The sequence below is a fragment of the Ascidiella aspersa genome, chromosome 1 (genome assembly GCF_963924565.1).
Source record: "Ascidiella aspersa chromosome 1, kaAscAspe10.2, whole genome shotgun sequence".
Taxonomy (NCBI): domain Eukaryota; kingdom Metazoa; phylum Chordata; class Ascidiacea; order Phlebobranchia; family Ascidiidae; genus Ascidiella; species Ascidiella aspersa.
This window is the reverse complement of record NC_139447.1, coordinates 28,970,024-28,991,238: the sequence shown is the minus strand read 5'-3', so window position 1 is coordinate 28,991,238 and position 21,215 is coordinate 28,970,024. Positions and strand designations below refer to the sequence as shown.

The 21,215-nt window shown below is 39.8% G+C and overlaps 4 protein-coding genes and 1 pseudogene across 4 annotated transcripts; 3 read left to right on the top strand and 2 right to left on the bottom strand.

Moving 5' to 3' along the window:
- The first annotated feature begins 3,081 nt into the window (after positions 1 to 3,081).
- Positions 3,082 to 5,530, top strand: LOC146169314 (uncharacterized; annotated as a pseudogene).
- A 4,117-nt stretch (positions 5,531 to 9,647) lies between these two features.
- On the top strand, positions 9,648 to 10,986 carry LOC146169313 (acyl-CoA-binding protein-like). The gene has a single exon (XM_083391018.1). The coding sequence runs from the start codon at positions 9,699 to 9,701 to the stop codon at positions 9,945 to 9,947; it is 249 nt and encodes an 82-aa protein (XP_083247144.1). The 5' UTR covers positions 9,648 to 9,698; the 3' UTR covers positions 9,948 to 10,986.
- A 285-nt stretch (positions 10,987 to 11,271) lies between these two features.
- On the top strand, positions 11,272 to 13,580 carry LOC146169312 (ankyrin repeat domain-containing protein 16-like). Its single transcript, XM_083391015.1, has 4 exons — positions 11,272 to 11,532; positions 11,700 to 12,122; positions 12,239 to 12,423; positions 12,936 to 13,580. Exons 2-4 carry the CDS (start codon positions 11,703 to 11,705, stop codon positions 13,327 to 13,329), a joined length of 999 nt encoding a protein of 332 aa, XP_083247141.1. The 5' UTR covers positions 11,272 to 11,532; positions 11,700 to 11,702; the 3' UTR covers positions 13,330 to 13,580.
- Positions 13,351 to 14,783, bottom strand: LOC146169311 (RIIa domain-containing protein 1-like). Its single transcript, XM_083391017.1, has 3 exons — positions 14,596 to 14,783; positions 14,457 to 14,533; positions 13,351 to 13,731 (listed from the first exon to the last, which is right to left on the bottom strand). Exons 1-3 carry the CDS (start codon positions 14,689 to 14,691, stop codon positions 13,617 to 13,619), a joined length of 288 nt encoding a protein of 95 aa, XP_083247143.1. The 5' UTR covers positions 14,692 to 14,783; the 3' UTR covers positions 13,351 to 13,616.
- A 616-nt stretch (positions 14,784 to 15,399) lies between these two features.
- LOC146169310 (adhesion G protein-coupled receptor E3-like) lies at positions 15,400 to 21,157 on the bottom strand. Its single transcript, XM_083386556.1, has 2 exons — positions 21,088 to 21,157; positions 15,400 to 17,252 (listed from the first exon to the last, which is right to left on the bottom strand). Exons 1-2 carry the CDS (start codon positions 21,155 to 21,157, stop codon positions 15,400 to 15,402), a joined length of 1,923 nt encoding a protein of 640 aa, XP_083242682.1.
- Between the last annotated feature and the right edge of the window lie 58 nt (positions 21,158 to 21,215).

Sequence of the window (21,215 nt, the reverse complement as noted above, 5' to 3'; positions counted from 1 at the left end):
CAGTGGACACCGGTCACGTGCATGCATTGATGTCACGTGCATTGTGACGTCATAATAGAAAGTGTAGTTGGCAATTAATATTAGCGAATTACTTTCACATGTTAAAGTCATATCATCTAAGTCCTAAATTAACGCTGAACCTAATTAACCAAGTAAATGCATTTTTCGTCGTTCGTTCGCTTGAGAATCAACTTTAGTGATGTGTATAATCGCGAATGTCGAAATGTTGCTGTATTACCGGACTCGATCGGAACTCAAGTAAGATTGCGTAAAACTCCCCAAGTCCCAAGTCCGACTCCAGCAAAACAACGACTTCGTCGAGTCCCATATGTCCCGACCCCGACTCCGGATCCCTGGTTTGGGACAATGGGGAATCCCCAAACTTTTCTGCGACCGAAACACCAGAAAACATAAAAATACGGTCACTACAATTTGCAACTGCAGAGGCGGCTATATGTGCCCAACAATCCGGTACTACTTCAAAAATTAAAGGCACACGATAAATTTTCCATGTGACGTGAAAGAATGAGCCGGGTTCTGACGTCCGATACATGCGACTAGAAAATTAGTCGGCAACTCGTTAGTACGTGGCCTAATTACAAAACACCTTGCTTGATTGGCAAACATTTTAAATGCGGAATCATAGTCACCCGAAACAGTACAGATACTCTTACATATAAACCCCGATCTACAGAAAATGGTAGCCTTGTGCGCATAAAATTGTAACATTCATACATTTATAGGCAAAAATATTCACACTAATCCAACTGCTAACCCGCACCCTAACCCTAATAATATGCGTTGATTTCATAATTATTTTAACGCTGGGAAAAAACCTCTGCCTTTTGTAAATTATGGGAAAAGGCAAAAAGTTATAACATGATCAGGTAACTTTCTGGCTGGCTTGCTGGCTCGCTGGCTCTAAACCAGCCAACAAAAACTTCGTGGACTTGTATCAGGCTTAGACAATCCCATTGTATGCTGGCTTGCTGGTAAAGAAAACGCGATATGTGGCTTCGGTATTTCCGAATTTGTGGAGCTCCGTGGCTACCAAATTGTTATTTTTTTAAAATTGCTTTGTTAACCATGTTAATGATGAACGAAATTAAGTTTGGCTGAACCCATTGGGCTATACATTCATCTTGACCAGTGATTCTCAACCGCGGCTCTCAGAGCCGCATGCGGCTCTCAACTGTACATTTTGCGGCTCTCTAATCGAGTGAAAAATTAGTTAGAAGTAGCAGAATTGCAACTAAGTAAGTAAGAGAAATCAAGAATTAATGAATTGCATCAGCAAGGATCCCGAGTACGAAGTACTAATGTTACCGGGTACTTCCATCCGGCTCTTTAAAATAATTTTGTGGTTTGTTACGTAACAATATATTTAGTCCTGATCGACAAGCTATATGGCAAACACTGTTAATTAGTTAGCCTAGGCTAGCGTAATGTATATTTGTTGTTTTCTAGTTGGTTTCTTAATGTTTTTTAATTATATGCCTACGTTGTTTTTTATGCGGCTCCTTGCAAACCTTAGGTTTAAAATGCGGCTTTTGCTCTAAAAAAGGTTGAGAATCACTGATCTTGACTATTCTGGTTTAGCATTTTAAAGCCGCCTACTATCAAAAAGCGGTTAAATAATAAAAGTTAGCCTACATAGATTATAGAATCCGTCTTATTTTGTAGTTTTAAAACGGCTGTGCTGGTGTTCAAATAATTAATACTGGCCGGCGCTGCGAACATGAGCCTACAACCCTTTCCCGACCGCAAGCGACACAAAACATATGCAGCCTTGAGGCTGGTTCACACTAGACGCGTCTAGCGTTAACGTAAAACGTTTTTAAAAAACGCTTTCGGTTGGGGAAAAGTTGAAATATTTCAACCTTGACGCTTTCGGTTAGAAGCGAGAAAATTTACCGTTAACGCTGGCAACGCGTTATGCGTGAACTGGACGACGTTAGCCGTTAGACGCCAGACGCTAACGCTAGACGTTAACGCGTCTAGTGTGAACCAGCCTTTAGGGCTGCCATTCCTTGGGATTTATCCCAAGATCTTGCGATTTCAGCCTAGACCTTTGGGATCTGGGTTAAAATTACAAATATTATTTTTACCTATATTTAAGGACCTGTTTCCTGAAAAGAATAAGGAAGTGGCTATTTGCCTGGCTCGTGCTGGTACGCATCCACTCATTAGTGATTATCTATTGTGTTAGTTAGAGCGAGAAACTTGGTTTGCTTTTGCTTTTTTGCTTTCTGTTTACTTATGTGACGTAACAATGCTATTTATTTGCTTGGATGACGAAACAGTTCATTTACTAGCTTGTGTGACGGCCTAAATCAGGGGTCGGAAACCTTTTTCTAGTCGCGGGCCCAAACCATACTCAGAAAGGTATCTGAGGGCGGCACAAAATGATAACTAAGAATTGTGTTATTGAAATGTTAGAACAACTGTGAATTAGGCGGGCCTCGGATTTTTTTTGGTATACCGGTATTTTTTTGTAAATTTCTTGCAAGTTTTTATCACATTGCCAAAAATAAATATAAAAAATGTTGAAAAAAATATGTCCAATATTTTCGAATACGCTTTTCGTTTTTTTGCGACGCACTTTATAGCTTCCACGGTGCATGAAAACGTAAACAAACCGGACGCAGAATGATCATTTTTCGCAATTACGTAGTTAAAATAGTCAAAAAGTATGTAATATGGACTAGTGTCTAGTTTGTCAAAGTGGCGGCGGGCCGGATGAATTACATCGGCGGGCCGTAGGTTGCCGACCCCTGGCCTATAAATGCTACAGACCCAATCGGTGATAATAATGAGGCAAACCTACGGCAGTTCATCCGGCCCGCCTATTTGACAAACGATAGACATTAGTCAATTTTACATACTTTTTGACTACTTACCCATACGTAAGGGCGAAAAAGTGTTGCGCTTCGCGCGAATCATCTTTGTACATTCGATTTGTTTACGCTTTGATGCTCTCTTGTAGAACAGCGCTTTTTTACCGTTGTGGCGGGCAAGGCTGACAAGTGCGCCGCGGACAAACGGAAAACGAATTTTTAAAATATTAAAAATATATATTAGATGGATGACAAGGTGTGGACTCGAAAAAACAATTTACTTTCTCCTTAAATTAGTCCGGGAGCTAGCAGCGATTTAAATAGCATGTCGAGTACAAAAGGTTTGACTATTTAGAGCATATAAGGGCCCCACATGGACCCCCAAAAGGCTGGTCTTAAGTTAAGAATTTGGTGCGTTTAGAAAGGGGGGCTGCTGAAAAAAAACCAAAATTTGGTTTAAATATCATGTCGAGTACATCGATCAAACCTATCTTTAATGTTGCTCCATATATCAGTGGTCAATAAATGGCCGATCTTAAGTACGGGAAATGATGCAAAACCCATTTAAGATCATCCTTAATGGGGTCACCATGTCACGTTTAAATATCATTTCGAGTACATTAATGAAACTGGGTGAAAGAAACTTTATATCCCCCTGTAAAAGAAATGGTAAGTCTTAAGTTGATGTTTTGGTGCAAAATAAATTTAAGACCGGGTCAAATGTAGCACATGTACCTTCTCAAAAAAAAAGAGACCAAAGAAACAGTCAGATAAATATCATGTAGGCCTACATTCCGATCACTGCAAGTTTATCTGAAGTTATCAATAACCGCATAGTTATTGTCACAAATTGCGTTATACCTGAAAAAAACTACTTTACAATCCCAAACACTACGTTACTCTGCCATCTGTCATTGACCATTGTGATGTGATATTCCTATTGCAATATCTTATGGTGCGACCAACTGATCTGTAGTAACCTGTTGTTTTGACGTGAATTTGTGGCAAGGCGTGGCGTTGGATTCTACATAAACTACGCTAAGGAAAACATCTACGGTTTCTGCTGAACCAGTTTTAGGTTTGTCATCACAGAAAAGAAACTTTAGGATATCTGACCTAAAAGTTTGTTACGATTGGGGGCTCGTCCGGGATCTATTCTATTGAACTGCGTTGGGTGTTGACCTAGTTTTATATTGCTGAAGTTGGCAAGCAACTGTGTTTGACTGGAGCCAATTTGGCGAAGTTCATTAAGGAACAGCAGGCGTTCGAGAAGGAAAAGCGACGCCTATACCTAGGGAAGCTGAAGCCCAGCAAAGAGTTGCCGAGTCTGAAGCCAAAGAACGGCGGAAAAATGCTGAGGCTGAAGCTGAAGAAAGGCGGCGAAATGCCGAGGACGAAGCGGCCCGAGGCGCGAGATAGGGAATAACAGGACGAGTTGGGTAGCTATCTGCTACGCTTCGAGCGCTTTGCTGTAACCTGCAAGTGGGATGAGTTAGAGTGGGCGACTACGCTAAGCGCTCTTCTGCAAGGTCGAGCATTGGTTGTATACTCAAGAATTCCAGACGCTGACGCTGTGGACTACGATCAGCTCAAGCAAGCTTTACTGAACTGTTGCGATTTGAACGAAGAAGTAACCGTATAGTAAGTTTCGCAGTTCAAAACCCGAAAAGGGTGAGAGTTGGTGCGTCTGCAGAATTACCTGCAGAAGTGGGTAAAGTTATCGGAATCAATTTTTGACTCGGGTGATGTGAGTGAGCTATTCGTCAAAGAGAAATTTCTAAAGTCGTGTCTTAAAGAGTTGTCGACTTACCGAAAGGAACAGGCACCGAAGTCCTTGGAGTCTCTATACCCAGTGTTGCTGAGCAGTTCCAGGCGGCACACAACCGTGAGTTGGCCCTGGACGAGTGTCAGTGTGAAAATTGTCAAAGGTATAATACTGACAACAGACCCACGAGAAGGTGCTTTATATGCGATAAGATAGGGTATCTAGCCAAGGATTGCAATTCGAGCGCAATACCGCCGAGGCCGACGAGAATCTTAAACTCGACCGCATGCTCACCGAGTAATGTTGCACAGTCGGATCACGGATATAACTTGCTTCTGTCGAAAGGTTTAGTTTGCGATAAAACGGTGACTGTATCAAGAGACGCGGTTGAACAGGTATTCTAATTGATAGAAACTTTTTGTTCGAGATGACCTTTGTTCGTGATGACTAATTTGTTCGAGATGACCAAATTATTGACAGGCCATGCCTCATCAAGCTGGCCAACAGCTCTGTCGTGTCTGCCGAGGTGACAAAGATAAAGGTCAATACACTATTTTGGATAGGCGAGTTGGAAGCCCTATGTCTACCCGATCCTTTGCATAATCTGTGCATCGGAAACATTTAGGGCGCTAGAGGAGCGGAAGACCCCGATCCATTGTGGGAAGAAGCGAATGCTGTCCAAACGCGTTTTTAATAGAGACCTAAGAAAGATAAAGAGAAACCGCTAGTGGTGCCAAAATGTGATGAATGGCCTGTGACGGACGAGGCCGAATTCGAAAGAGCACAGAGAGAAGACACGTCAATTGTTAAACTAAAGGAGACAGCGGACGTAGTGGTTAATAGGGAACAAACAACCAAATTTGTAGACGAAGACGGACTGCTATACGAATATTTCAATACCCGAAACACAGCAGAGGAGAATGGATAAAAAAACTTGTTGCGCCAAGTATAATCTAAAAGAAAGCGTTATTAAGGTTGCCCATGATTCAATTATGACCGGGCATATAGGTATCAAAAAAACACTCGACAGGATCTGGAGGAACTTGTTTTGGTCTGGCATGCGTGACGACGTAAAGCGATATTGTCGATCGTGCTACATTTGTCAGAGGACGGCGGAAAAGGCAGTGTGATGAGGGTCTCTCTGCATACGACGAGTTGCTGTAGATCTCATTGGCCCTATGCATCCTCCCAGTGAAGAGGGACATAGATACATACTTACGTTGGTGGATTATGCGACACGATACCCGGAGGCGAAAGCGCTAAGGAATATAAACGGCTGAAACCGTGGCAGAGGCACTGGTCGACATGTATAGTCGATTGGGAATTCCTGACGAAGTGTTGAGCGACTTAGGGACTCAATTTGTTTAGAAGTGTGTGCAAGAAGTGAACCGCCTTCTAATATTAAGCATCTGACGACAGGTTCCTATCACCCTATGTGTAATGGGTTGTACAACAATTTAACGGGACTCTAAAGAAAATGCTCAAAAGGCTGTGTTGTGCTCAGCCAAAACAATGGAATAGATTTATAGGTGCTGTGTTGTTTGCATATCGCGAAGTTTCTCAAGAATCAACGGGATTTTCGCCCATTTAACTACTTTACGGGAGGACGGTTCGCGGTCCAATGACCGTACTAAAGGAAATGTGGACTAACCCAGACATGGATACGAAAGGGAGGTCAAGCTACCAGTATGTTATCGATCTAAGAAAAAAGATTGAGACGACTCTATCACTGGCCAAAGAAGAGCTCAAGAGAGAGATACAAGAGGTGTTATAACAAAAAGGCCAAACCACGATAGATGGAAGTCGGCAATAAAGCTCTACTGCTGCTGAACAAGTTGCTTCTCCAGTGGAATGGCCCATCCACAGTTGTGCAGAAACGAGGACAGTGTGATTATGTTCTAAATGTGAATGAAAAAAATCGTGTTTTCCATGCAAACATGCTTAAAAAGTATTTCTCGAGAATGCCTACCACCGTCAACCAAGATGTATCATTGGTCCACCAGGGTTGTACGGCTGTGAGTGAAGATAACACGACCATGATGACGTCACTTCAGTCTTTCCAGTTTGGCGAAGAGTTGACGGCAAAACAGAAGGGGGAGGCGTTGGCGGCTACAAATGCTTACGTGGACATTTTTAGCGATTAACTGGGAAATGTTGGTTTTCTTGAACATCGTATTCAGCTCAAGGATGATCGGCTGGTGCGGTCAAAACCATATACCGTTCCTTACCACATGAGGGACGAATTAAAGCGCGAGATCGACGAGATGTTACCAATGGGAATAATACGACGATCCCGCTCAGCATTCGCATCGCCTGTGGTTGTCGTGAAGAAAAAAAAAACGGTTCTAATCGGTTATGTATCGACTATAGAAAGTTGAACAAGATATCCCTGTTCGATCCGGAACCGATGACAACAGCCGAAGAGGTTTTCCAAAGACCGTCTACCAGCAAATACTTCACTAAACTGGATCTTACCAAGGGGTACTGGCAGATACCCGTTGCTAAAGACATTCACAAGACAGCTTTCGTTGCGCACTACGGTAGGCCTGCGTACGAATTTCTCAAAATGCCATTCGGGGTGGTTAACTCGGAAGCGACTTTCGTTCGCGCTATGCGCTCTTTTATTGAAGGGACTAAGCGACGTTGAATGCTACATTGACGAACAAATTAATTTACGAAGAGATAACATGAACAATATTGACATTAACATTCAAAATTAAGATTTCAAACAGGTTGCCAGTCAAACGAATCTATGTAATGTTAAATAAAATTATGTTATATCATGGCATTTTGATCAGACAGATTTCTTCTTTTTGTATTTGTTAAGATTCGACAACCTCCTTCATTGGCATTTCATTCCTCTTTCTTTACCATGACAATAAAGTTATGTATGTATAATCGTTCTTAAAACATTTTTTTTTCATCAAAAGACCGGCAAAAAACAACAACATTGCAGTTTATGGGGAAATCTGAATTAATACAAAGATAAACATAGCGCCCTCTATCGGCATTTATGAGAAGGTACATGTGCTACATTTGACCCGGTCTTAAATGTATTTTGCACCAAAACATCAACTTAAGACTTCCATTCCTGTTACAGGGGGATATAAAGTTTCTTTTCACCCAGTTTCATTAATGTACTCGAAATGATATTTAAACGTGACATGGTGACCCCCTTAAGGGTGATCTTAAATGGGTTTTGCACCATTTCCCGTACTTAAGATCGGCCATTTATTGACCACTGATATGTGGAGCAGCATTTAAGATAGGTTTGATCGATGTACTCGACATGATATTTAAACCGAAATTTTGTTTTTTTTTCAACAGCCCCCCTTTCTAAACGCACCAAATTCATAACTTAAGACCGGTCTTTTGGGGGTCCATGTGGGGCCCTTATATGCTCTAAATCAGGGATGTCCAACATCTTATTACAGTGGGCCGCATTGACACTTGAAATAATTTAATGGGGCGCAGAACCTATTAAGTTTCAACATTAAGTACTGGCCTTTAGAGTTATAACGGGTATTGGCCTTTAGATTTATTACTACTTGGGAGTGAAAATGACTAGCGGGCCGCAGGTTGGACATCCCTGCTCTAAATAGTCAAATATTTTTTACTCGACATGCTATTTGAATCTCTGCTAGCTCCTGGGTTAAATGTAATAGTGCAAAAAATCCGGGGTCCGCCTGATTTAGAGTTTTTCTCTAACATTTTATGCGGCCCGTAGAGACCTTTCTCAGTTTAGTGTTGGCCCGCGACTAGAAAAAGGTTGCCGACACCTGTGTTAGAGCTTCATTACACATAGGTGCGCACCACAAGTCCGCCACAGCCTCTTATATTTCATCTTTTTTAATCTTGGGAGTTTTTTTCCAATTCTTGGGATTTTATGACAAGAAACCTTGGGATAAATCGAAAATCAGAGTGGCAGCCCAGTGTAGCCTACAGTACAGTAGCAGCAGTGTCCATGTTTTGTACAACGAAAAAAAAAACGTCATTTATTCCGATAAAGTTGAGTCAAGCTTATAAAAAATTGTCCAACTTGTAAAATTGTGTGTGTACTGCTACTTTTACTGCACAGTGTGCACACAACAGCTGGGGTTTTATTTACGCCATTTCAAGTTAGAACAGTTTGCCTCAAACGTTCAGACAAGCTCCGCATACAATATTTGTAGTCGAGGCACCTTTCCCGCAAAACAAACACTGAAGTCCAAAGGTAGCCTACGTTGCACGTGGAGCTTTTTTTCGTCCTTTTGGCTTAAGCCAAGTGTATGTTATTGTTATACCTTGTTATACGGCCAAGTAACTATCACTGTAGCTAGATTCTACGACGAACAGAACGGGTAATTTTTTTATTATACAACAGACAAGCGACGAAGTGAAATATTTATAGCTCAAATATTGTTGCATGGTCAACATTTACTTTGCTTTTGGAAATACGGTACATCGATTTGACAACAAACAAACTTTGTTTTTTTCCTTCGAATTTATGACAAGTATAGAACAGAACCCGGCTTAATTTGGCTAATTAGTAATTTCACGAAAGAGTAATTTCGTTAGCAGCATCGTGACGCATCATGAGATGACCTTTTTGGCCTCGCATGGCAAGCAAAAGACTATGCATTTTAGGGCGGTGGCCGTAAAATTTTACCACACTTTTGTCCTAGGGTTTATATTGCTAACGTTATTTGGGTTAGGGTGCAACTTAGATTTTGAGTTTGGGTGGGTCAAATATTATCAATATAGTTATTGGCCCATATTACTGCCTTTCAATTTAACTATGACAACTCGTTTCATTACTGTAAAATGGTGATAGGATTTTGACCAGCGCCTAAGTTGAATAATAACAAAAGTTATTGAAATTAGAAGAAAGACTTTTGCACAATATTAGTCAAACAGCGGACATATTAACTAATTCAATGTAAAAAAGTGATGGTATAGTATAGCCACTATGTTAATATTCCACAACAGTACAGCTTGTACAGCAACAAACTGTTCAAAAAAAAAAAAATTAAAAACTTATAAGCACTGATTTTACTTCGAAGGTCACATCTGGTATCAGGTATTAATCACTCTAGTTTATTCTGCTGAAACTCAAAATGTCTGATGCATTTGAGAAAGCTGCTGAGGATGCAAAACAACTTCCGACTAAGCCAGCCGATTCAGATCTTTTGGAACTTTATGGCTTGTATAAGCAGGCAACTGTAGGCGACTGTGACACCACTCGTCCTGGAATGTTCGATCTGAAGGGCAAAGCTAAATGGGATGCATGGGACGCCAAAAAAGGAATGAGCAAGGATGATGCTAAAGCGAAATATGTAGCAAAAGTACAAGAACTACAGGGATAAATCAAGGCAACTCAAATATTCCACTCAATACTAATTAATATGATTTATTTTAATTCTGGTATTGTTACTGACCAAAAAAGGTTCATTCATAAAAGTGTAAACCTCAAATGTAGTCATAATAAATGTTGTACTTTGTCATTACTAACCGATTGCATTCCGAATCCTTTCCTCGCCCAAAACCCGCTAGTTAGCCTGAAGTACCACCATTATAGTGAATATATAATAAAAACACCCTTTTTAGCATATTTATGGAGAATTTTTGGAGTAAGATTTTGGCACGGTCTTCGGCGGTAAAAAAATAGGGAATGCAATAGGGCTTGCCAACACTTTAAGGTATCACCAAGATTATGGTTGATTAGTATACAACATTTCGTATAAATTGGTTCTAATGTATTGATTCACCAAGTGTTATGTTTCAATTCTGATATGAAATAAATGTTTACACAAAATAAAAAAGAGATGACTGGTGAAGAAAACGGACAACACAGATAAGCTGATACATATGTAACTTTCCTACGCAAATTCTAAGAAGCTATGTTTAATTCATAAATTTTCTTTGTATCATTTACTTCATAAAACTGGCTAAAATGCTGTAGTCAGTCATCATTGAAACAACCTGTCAAAAATACATGTAACCTTACAAAAATTGTGTATTTTAAAACGTGTTTACAATTAAATTTTTATTCGTTTGTATTTTTAAATTTAAATAAGGGTACCGTACAATGTTATTATTATATTTTACCTCATTTGGATAATTAATCATTGCCCCGTCCAAAAGAGTTACTTTTTGTAATCTAGACAGATTTTTGCCACAATAAAAAATTGAATGATGCAGTTCTAGTACCAAATATTTAAAAAAATGTGTGCTATGCAAAACTTGGTACAACCTTTTTTGGTTCAAAATATAATATGCACTATTTATAGAAAGCTTTTGACATTGTGTTGTGTTTAAAACATCAAAATAAATGTGCTTTGCATTGAAACTTTCAATAAAAGCTTAATCTGTATACTGCTTTTTCACTAAAAAACAGGAAATTATGCACTTGTGTACTTAACTATTAAAGGCATGTTTAAATGGACTAAACAGTTAATTAGTTTGTGCAAGTTAAACAGAAACTTTTCACAGCAAAGCAATTCCTTCAGGAAACTACCTGTACTAACTTTGTACACTAAATATCCTTGCCAGCTTTGTGATATTGCCAAAGAAGAAATTACACCCTACTCACACCAGGTAGACAGGAATAGTATTGTTTTTTTCGTTGTTTGGTTTTAGTGTTGTAAATTTTGTTAAAAACTTAAAATTATGTAAATATTTTTAAAGGAGTTATGTGACACAGTTAACGTTAGTTTACTTGGTTAAATTCACCTTATAAGTGGGATAGTAAACAATTGTATGTCTAGTTTCAATTGGAAATTGTTGACATCAGTAAACAGTCCAATTTAAAGTGGTGGGAAAAATATAAGTTTGACATTCCAGTCTTTCACTTTGAGGGAAAGTTTTTGATGTGGCACAAAGCTGACTTAAAGGCACTTGAAAAGGCATTGCAAGATTTTCAAGGAGCATGCAAGGAAATTAAATAGAAGGGTAATCTAAAAATAACTTGATTTTAATTTTTGCCCCTATAAAGTACCTTATGTTGGATTTTTAAGGTTTTATTTTGCTGTATAACTTGCATGGTGTTTTAGCAGAGTGGTTATGCATTAACTGCTCTAACACATTTTGAAGTCTGCATGAGACATTATTGTCAACAGGTCATGGAACAAGCAAGGCTGTGGAAGATTATACAAAATAAATCACTTGACAAATTAAAGGAACACCTAAAACTCTTCAGTGAAGATGAAAAACACCACATTTTAAACATATCTCACAGAAGATCTGGGGACTCTGCTGTCCACCTAATGGCTAGACATGGGATCTTGGATATGCTTCAATTGGCACATGAGTACAGTGTTTCACTGGAGCACGTTAATCTAGACAAAAAGACTCCTTTGCATGAGGCAGCAGCTGCTGGACATTCAAGTGTTGTGCAATACTTATTGTTGAACAATGTAAAAGTGGACCCACTTAAGCATGCAGGGTGGTCACCGCTTATGATGGCTTGTACTAAACAAGGAAATCTCGATGTGATTTCTTTGCTTACTGATGCCGGTGCAAACTTAAATCTTACCAACAAGGTCTGTCACTAAGTCTCAAAAAAGCTTTTCAACTAAGTACTTTACACATGTGCAATGCATTAGCTATTATCTTGTGTGGATCAACATGTGAAAAGCCTATGTTGTGCTTTTTTCAGGATGGTTGGACTTGCTTTCATATAGCTTGTCGTGCTGGAGATATGGATGTTGTGAAATATCTACATAATAAAAACTTGAAGCTGAGTCAAGTAACGAGCAACAACCAGAGAACACCGTTACACACTGCTGCACTGCATGGCCAATATGATGTGGTGGTTTATCTCCTATCTAGCTGTAAGATAAGGTAGCTTGTTTGCAGTGAAATTAGCATAAAAAATATAATAATAGCTGTATTAAGAATATCAATCTATAAAGTATATATAGTTTTTATTTGCTCTGTAGTTATTGTTTGGAGTACTTACAGAAAAACAGTGGTGTAATATTACCCTATGTCAGTGGTTCTTAAACTTTTTTTACCGTGGACCCCTAATTTTTTTGGGGCATAGTGTGAACCACGGCTGGCAAAATTGTTTAGAGATGACGTCATCAATTGCCACAAAATAGAAATATACTCAGAAATCTGCAGATTTCGGTCCAAAAATGTGAAAGTGAAATAAAGTCAAAATACATTTAGTGCAAAACGTTCTCTTTAATTTAACTCTTTTTCGCCTTCATGGACCCCCTAAAACTAGTTCACGGACCCCCAAAGGGTCCCTGGTCCCAAGTTTAAGAACACCTGCCTATATATATTGCAAACAGTTATGCAAATTAGAAATTTTCGATTAAAACAAATTTCAACATAAAGTTTTATTGCAGTCCGAACATTCGAGATGCCTGCGGTAGCCTTCCAATAATGGACGCAGTCAGAAGTGGGCACCTGGAGACGATTAAGTTGCTTGCTGAAATGGCGCCTCAGTCTGTGCATGACACAGACAAAATCGGACGAAACTGTTTACATGTTGCTTCAGAAGCTGGAGCCACAACATCAATTTGCTATCTGATCACAAAGCTGGGCATAAACCCTAACCTTGTAATTTCATGTAGTGACATTTCAGAGGGGCAAACAGCTTTGCACCTGGCTTTCAAGGAAGGCAATTCTGATGCAGTGTCACTGCTGATTAAACTTGGAGCTTCTAGTGACGTTAAAGACAAACATGGTTTACGACCATCTGATTTAAAGCTGCAACGAATTTGGAAAAGTCATCAATGAAAGTTTGTAGACAATAATAAGTGAACATGCAAAGGATGTTTTATATTTTAATGATGTCGCCGAAGCTGCTAAAACTTATTGTTTAATTTGTGTCTGAGGAACCTTTGCAAAGGTAGAGCTTAATTCACAAATAAAAAGAATATAGTGTAAAAATGGCAGCACAATCATAAAACATATTAACGGCTTGTAAAGAATAAATGTTGTTAAATACATTTCTTCTAATTCCAAATTTTCTGGTGAAAAGTGGAATACCACAGTGTTCTATTCAAGAATAAAAAGTAAAGTTTTCATGTTTTTTGTTTTTCTGCTACTTTTTGTTGAACTGCTCCAGCAAGATCTGGGTGGGTGAAGTAGCTGGCAGAAAATTCCCGAACATTGTTAGGGCGGCGAAGGAGAAGCTCACTGAATAAACAATAAAATATATTATTTTCTCCAATTCAAGGTAGTCAATCATGCTTCTGTAAAGCAGTAACTTTTTGAAAATCTTTAAAAAAATATGAAACCTTTTTTTCAAAAATTAGGGTGGTTTCAAGCCTTTATTAGACTTCATATAATACTTTTGCTGTAAATCTCTAAATATACCACATATTAAAAACAGTAAAAGAGATAACAACTGTGCAAGGAAAAGGACTCTTAATTACTAGTAGTAAACCAAAATTAATCAAGGTCGGAATAAGACCTGAATAGTAAAAGTAAGGTCTAGCTTGGAATGAGCCCTAATAACCAGGAGAAGGTCTAAAAAACATTTTGCCAAACTTCATCACTTACTCCCCTAATAGATTAACCATAGGCAAAATTCTAAACCCACACAGTAGCCCTGTTCAAACTAGCACACCAAAACTGCAAATGCCAGACATATGGCCAAATCTTTCCATACTCTCCTACAGTTTAGGTCTTATTTCTGACATTAATGTGTGATTAGTCTTGATATTATGGTTTTGAGGAACTCTGAAATTTTAAATCAATTTCTTACTTCCTTTTTACATTATTTTGTACTTAAGGCAATCTTAGTAACTGTAACTGAGCATTATAGACAGAATATTAGTTGTCATCCTGGTACTTATCTATACAACTGTATATCTGTATATACCTACCTAATTACAGAATGATATATATCATTTGCTTACCGTAAAAATCCTCCAATTAAAACTTCTACTTCTGGATGTGTTCGTAGGTAATCTTCATTGCGCATTCTGGTTTTTATCTAGAATTTTGTATTTTTAAACCACTAAAGATGTTTTCGTGGGTTTTAATGAGTAATTTTACCTTAAAGCTGCTCAATGCAGCCTGCTGTTCATCGGACAGCGCCCCAAGATCATAACCTTCCATTCCATGGGGTGGAAATCTTTGTGGTCGCGCCATTTTAGATTAGTTTATGTTACTACCATCGACGTGAAAGACAACACTTATTATTAATTTAGTCTAGTTTTTAACAGGAATGTAACTGGTTTAGGCTGCACTTTATAACTTGTAAAATCATATAATTTTGTTGACTTGTTTCGATCTACTACTTTCCAAATATATTACCTAATATAATCTAACAATTATAGACATATGCTTTAATGCTTTGTATTCAAATATTTTTTTACATTTACATAAGTTTTCTTACAATTTTAACAAAACCCATTACCCATAAAGTTATACGAAATATAACATATAATGTCACCATGACAATCATGCGCTAACCGCTAGTGTATGTCAAGAGCAAAATTTTGGCATTCGGGTCAATGTGTGTCCGTAAAAAGCTTGGCACAATTTAATACTGTCTGGTATATGTCGTCTTTGAGAAACAATAATCTTTTAACGTCTTTGATTCTCTGATCTAGCTTATATGTGTTAATTGTATTCAAAATAAACAAACTTTGGCACCTGACACGTTCATCGTTTAATAAAAGAAAATTATGTATTAAAAAAGAACAATGGGTAAGTTAACTTCTACACAAATGTTACGTTTGTTAGCAAAAATTCTCTTGGCAGAACGTGGCGTGTTTAAAATATAAATTTTGAACTGGAAAAAAGTAAAAACAAAAAATTGAAGCTCGCGGCACGTGATAACGCAATTATGAAGCTTCAGGCCAATTCGAGGCGAGGGTCGGCGCCGACCTTGCCATTAAAAAAGCAAGCGCACTTTGGCCGTAGCTTGCGCAACAGCGCTTTGCGCACATCACGGTTGACCAGGCACACGACACAGGCCACTAGCAGGCCCTGCAGGCTGCTAGCAAGCAGATGCAGGGCGGTGATGTACGACTCGGCGCCAGGAACCACACCAACGAACGTCCCGATCCAGGGCACGCCGAGCACGGGCAGTAGGATGACAAATGCTCGGAAGGAAGCTACCATCGGTTGCGAGCGAATTTGTTTGGTCGCTGCTGTGGATGGCATCGCTGTGAGCGGGCGATTGCGCATCGAGCCTCGCTCGCTACGCTGAGGGCGCCTTCTACTGCTGTCCAGCTTCTTAATGCGCCAGACTCGCGTCGCTACCAGGATGGCGATCACGATGTTAGGGAAGATCATGATTGCGATGGGAACAGCCGCGGCGTAGGTCATGGTCGGGTTGAGCCAGCACAGCGAATACTTTGGGTACTCGGGCGTTAGGGCAAGTTCACCCCGGCTCGGCCTGGTTATCATTCGCAGCCGCATCATCAGGTCATACTCGACCGAGCGCGCCATATAGCCGCCGATCGGCATGTAGTAGCCAAAGCAGAATCCAACCCAAAGCGCCGGACAGAGCCAGGGGAGCACAACCATAGTGAAAATCCAGCGCCAGTCGGTCGCCTCGCGCACAAAAAGCGCGGAGCTGCAAGTTCGCCTGTAGAGAAAGACGCCTTCGGCCAGCATCCAGGCGCCCGAAACCAGCAGGAAGTAGTGGGTGAGAGCGGCGATCAGCATGCACGACCAGTCGGTCAGTATGGCGAGCGGCCGCAGCAGCACAGATGCGTGGAGTAGCACAAGGGCGGCGCACAGGTTGATGTGGTTCACTGTGTCGCTTCGTGGTCTCATGCTCTCCTCGGAAGCGGCTTTGAGAGATCGTCGCAGACACAAAAGCGTTATCAGGGCGATCAGCAGGCTTATGACCGACACCGACTCGAATGCCATGCACATCGCTAGCACGAGGCTGGACACCTTGGTTTGCTTTTCGACGGCGAACAGCAGCGTGTAGGTACTGGTTTCGTTGCGCGCGCATTTGCAGGTCTGCGTTGAATCGTTTAGTGGACTTGGTATTAGCACGCACCCACCAAGGTCCCAGGAGCGGTGACGTCGATCCCACCAGGCGCAGCCGAAATTCCAGTTAGTCACACGGCCTGGCAGAGCCGTAACCGCCTTGAATATGGGTGCATATCGACCCTTTAAGTCCACGTTGTACCGTACGGAGCCGGAAAATGGACGAACCGCGTGGCTGCTGCTTCGAGCAATGACTGATCGGTTGTTTTTTGCCTCTTCGACGATGTGAAGCGAAATGGCCGCAACGTCGTCTGGAATCATATTCGTCCAGCTGCAATCGTTACGCTCCTCGGCGCAGTTAACCGCGCTCTGCGAAGCCTCATCCCTGGTGCGAACGGCACCGAACATCGCCGGTGTTGTTGAGTGGAACTCAGACATGGCGATCATCCTGCTTGAGTTTGCTTCTAGCGACGAAGACGTAGAGTGAATCACAACCTCGACACGATTCTTAATAGTCAAAAACTCGCCATCGCTAGACGGCGTCAAGCGCTGCGCCTTCACGTCCACCAGATACACGGAGCCCACGCCGTCGAACGGATACGTGACGTTCGTCAACGTGACGCAAGAAGCGAGTGACGTCAGGTTTAGGCTGCCGGTTGACGATTGGACGAAACCGCCTCTCTCGAGAAGATCGAAGATGTCCATCGCCGTCGAGTTTGGTTGAGAAGTGAGAACCGTCTCCGGTTCCGCCATAGGCTCACCTGCGCAATAGGTTAACGTTTAGGTTTTGGTACGCTTTGCGTTTGAGTTTGATTTATGATTATGAACAGGAAAATCTTATAACTATAGACAAGCTGAATCGGACGCGTGCCGTGAGTCGTTGGTGGCCAAGTTTTTTACTCGCTGTTAAATGACCGGTGATGCGATAATTGACATATAGTTTATAACTGATATATAGGTGAATATTGGCATAGTTTCTAAAAATTATTATTGTAGAAGTTGTCAGTTCATATTATTTATACAGTAATATCTAATGTGTCTAAAAATTGATATGATTGCAGTAACAGAATCCTGACAGATAATAATTCACAAGGCTTCGCGAAAGGTTTTATGGCAAAATGCCACTTTAACTCTTTTGACTTTGTTAAACAACTCATTTTTGAAGCTACGGTGGCAAATGTTTTTGTGGCTCATTTAGCTAAAACCATCATCTAAATTTATATACAGGTGATTTCATAGCTCCGTAATAACCGCGTTTACCAACCGTGATATTACATGGCAATGCACTGCTTCAAATAGCTACTCGAGACATTACTTGTCTTTTACATTTAGTTTAAAGAACACCGCTTATTAAAACTCGATGTTCCACATAAGTATTTTCGACCTTTTCAAATACTCTCTGTTTACTGCCCCGCTACAGATTAATCCCGCGTACTTTGGCGTTGCAAACAATCACCACATGTTTCCACCATATGTGATTTCTCATTTAACGGCTGAATTGCGGCTCGCGAACTGAAATTTCAGTGTGGCTTGCGAGCTGACGAAAAGTTTGCCCATCCTTGCATCTATACCTTTATTATAAGTTAATTTCCACTTTATGTGGTTGTGTTTAGCAGATATAAAAAACATTTTGCCAGGAAGAAAAGCTAAAACAGTACAACAAGTCAAGTAGAAACATTTTAAATAATTTTATTTCCCCTTATAAAATCATTTTAATCGCGTTACGTATCCATAATTTCAACACATTTTATTTTACAGTTTGTAACTTATAAAAACGATAAAAAATAAGTATCAATACTTTATCATGGGGTAATATCATAATCAACCTGCTTGTCTAGACATAGTAAAATAGGAGAACAACAACTATATAATCCACTTACAATACGCCTAAACACATATAACTAGCTGTTAACTTCTAACGTTTATTCTAGGCTAGTGTAATACTTTTGTAGTAACACCAAATAATCACACTTATACGGTTGTGTAGTGATTTACAAACGTTTTTTCTACACAAAACACCTTACGCACAATAGTTATACCAATGCTCAAGAAATTATTATTTGAATTGGTGAAAATGTTGGCATTTGCCTATTTAATCGTTAGTCCCTTAATAGTTTTGCCTATTTAATCGTTCCCTTAATAAGGATGGCCCGAAGCGTGGTATGATGACTATACAAGCATGTGTCTTTAATTTATGGAATTTTTGTTGGAAGATTGCGATTTGCAACGAATATGGGTATAAACTTTATAGACGATGGCAATGATTATTTAAAGTGTTTACGATTTATAAAATAATCATCAAAAACCGTAAAATGGCGGAACAGCGTTTCGTGGATCATTAACAAATGGTTAACACCTCGTTCTTTGCTCTGTTTTGCTAGGTTTATAAAGAGGTCTTACCTATGGCCGAAGGAAGCAATTACTCTCAACTAACCGTGCGTACGTTCACATCTATTATTGACTAGTTTATGTCAGGTGCAAATAAGCAATAATTGGCCACCTCATCAGCAATACTTTAGTGTGACTAGTTATTCGTTGATTAAACTCGTCCCTTTTTTATTAGTAAATGATGTTCAGCACATTAAAATAGACGTAATACCCGATTCGGCTTTGAAATTTCCTCACGGGCGTAATATATTTGAAACTCGAACCTAAAAACGATAAAGCCTACGAAATGATTTCGAACTTCCTCTCGTTATATTTTGATCACACTGCCGAGCTGTGGCAAAATCTAATTAATAGGCGCAAACTGCCCTGAAACCTTTTGCGCCCATTTGTAGGGATAAACGTTATTTAACATTTGGTACCCTATAACAGTTTTTTGAGCTTTTTACCGCAGACCCCTTCACTTTTTTTGGCTTAGCGTGGACCACGGTTGGCAAGCAATTTACAGATATGACGTCATAAATTTCAGTCCAAAAAATGCGAAGTTTAATGGAGTCTACATTCAGTGAAAAATCGTTTTATTTTTAATTAAATTATTTTTGATTACTACTTAAAATACAATTGATTACTACCAAATATACCCTAATATTTCCATTAGGCCTTCGTGGACCCCCTAAAACTAGTTCACGGACGCCCAAGGGTTCCATGGGCCCCAGTTTCAGAACCCCTGCCCTATACGAATAAGGGTTTGCTACACAGGAGGTACAAAAAGCTTTATTTTTAATGTGATTAAATAGCTATACCTTGTAACATGCGTAAATATATTAGATAGGATAGAATAGGATATGATTTTATTTTGAACATAAAAAAAATATCGACGAAATTAAAATGTTTGTAAATATTTGGCATTACCAGTAGACAGCGAAAGACCATATGATAGACACACTTCTTTTAATTTTAAGGGTGAGTAGCAGCATTACCATACCTCAACCTCATAATTATGGACTTCAATAAACTGCACGAAGATTATAGGAAATGTGAAGCCCCTGAATATTAATGTTTAGCACAAACAAATACGGGTACAAAACCCTTCAATGAGCCGGCAGTAATTGACGCCACAGCGTTCTACGCGTATAAATTAAACATCACGTCAGTAAAAAATCTGAATTTGAACGCGCATGAATGGCACCAATGACGCTGCACATTTTGCTTTTGCAGAGCACCTATGGCCATTAGCTAACAAACGACACGTTCACTGGACAATTTACTACAAAGTTTGGCAATTAGCGTTAAACCGGTGCCAGACAAGGCGTTCGTATTCCAATCCAAAATACGCCGTTTATCACCAATTACATAGGATTCTCAGGGCGTGGACCCACGCGGTGGTCATCTAAATATAACGAAAACAAATATAAAAGCTCGAGAACAAAAGCACCGCGACTAAATCGATGCCGAAATATCACGACGCGTGTAATGGACTTGATTTTGAGTTTCTGATTCCAACCCCCCGCGTGCTCAATTGTTCTAAATCCGCGGCATTGTATGACATCACTTTACTTTCGAAGTACCGTGCAATTATGGTGCTCGCCCATTCTGCGAAATGTGAGGACTCCTATATATCTTTTACACACGGTCACGTTGTTAACTTGACAAGTTCTAGCATGTTTCATGCCATTGGGAAAAGTATATTCCAGACTTAAAACAGTTTGACGGTGGTGAAATACATTTGTTGGAAAGAACAACCAATTTATGTTTTAATATTACAGTGGTTATTGGTTTGTGGCACTGTGGTTGAGTGAATTTGTGTATACGTATAGTCGTATACGATTGTATAAGTATGCCTGCCATGTGGGTGTACATGTATGTAAAAGAAAAATAAGCCTATGTCACGAACCATCCCAAATTCCCAATATGTCGACTAAGAAAACAACACTATAAATTTCCCATAAGCTTTGTAAAAGGTGTATCATAGTCCTGCAAATTTTATGATGTGCAATTCTTCACAAAGATCGGCACTGATAAGCCCTAAATAAGGGGCGAGTGCTGATAGAATCACTTGCGCTTTAAGGGATCGTGATCGTTTACCAAAAAACGATCATATCATACATTTCTTTCAAGCTTACATAACACCAAAAAAGGTTATCTAAAGTCATCTAAGTTGAAACGAACATGTAACGTTTTAAAAGCCAATAAAAATTACAAGTCACTCACCGACTGCATACTGTCCGTTAGTCACACCACAAAGAACCCCAAATATCGTAATCCAAAAGAAAGCCGACATCGAGTAAAATGTCGGAAAGTTAGAATTCCAAAGCAACCTCTAATAGGGCAGCATATTT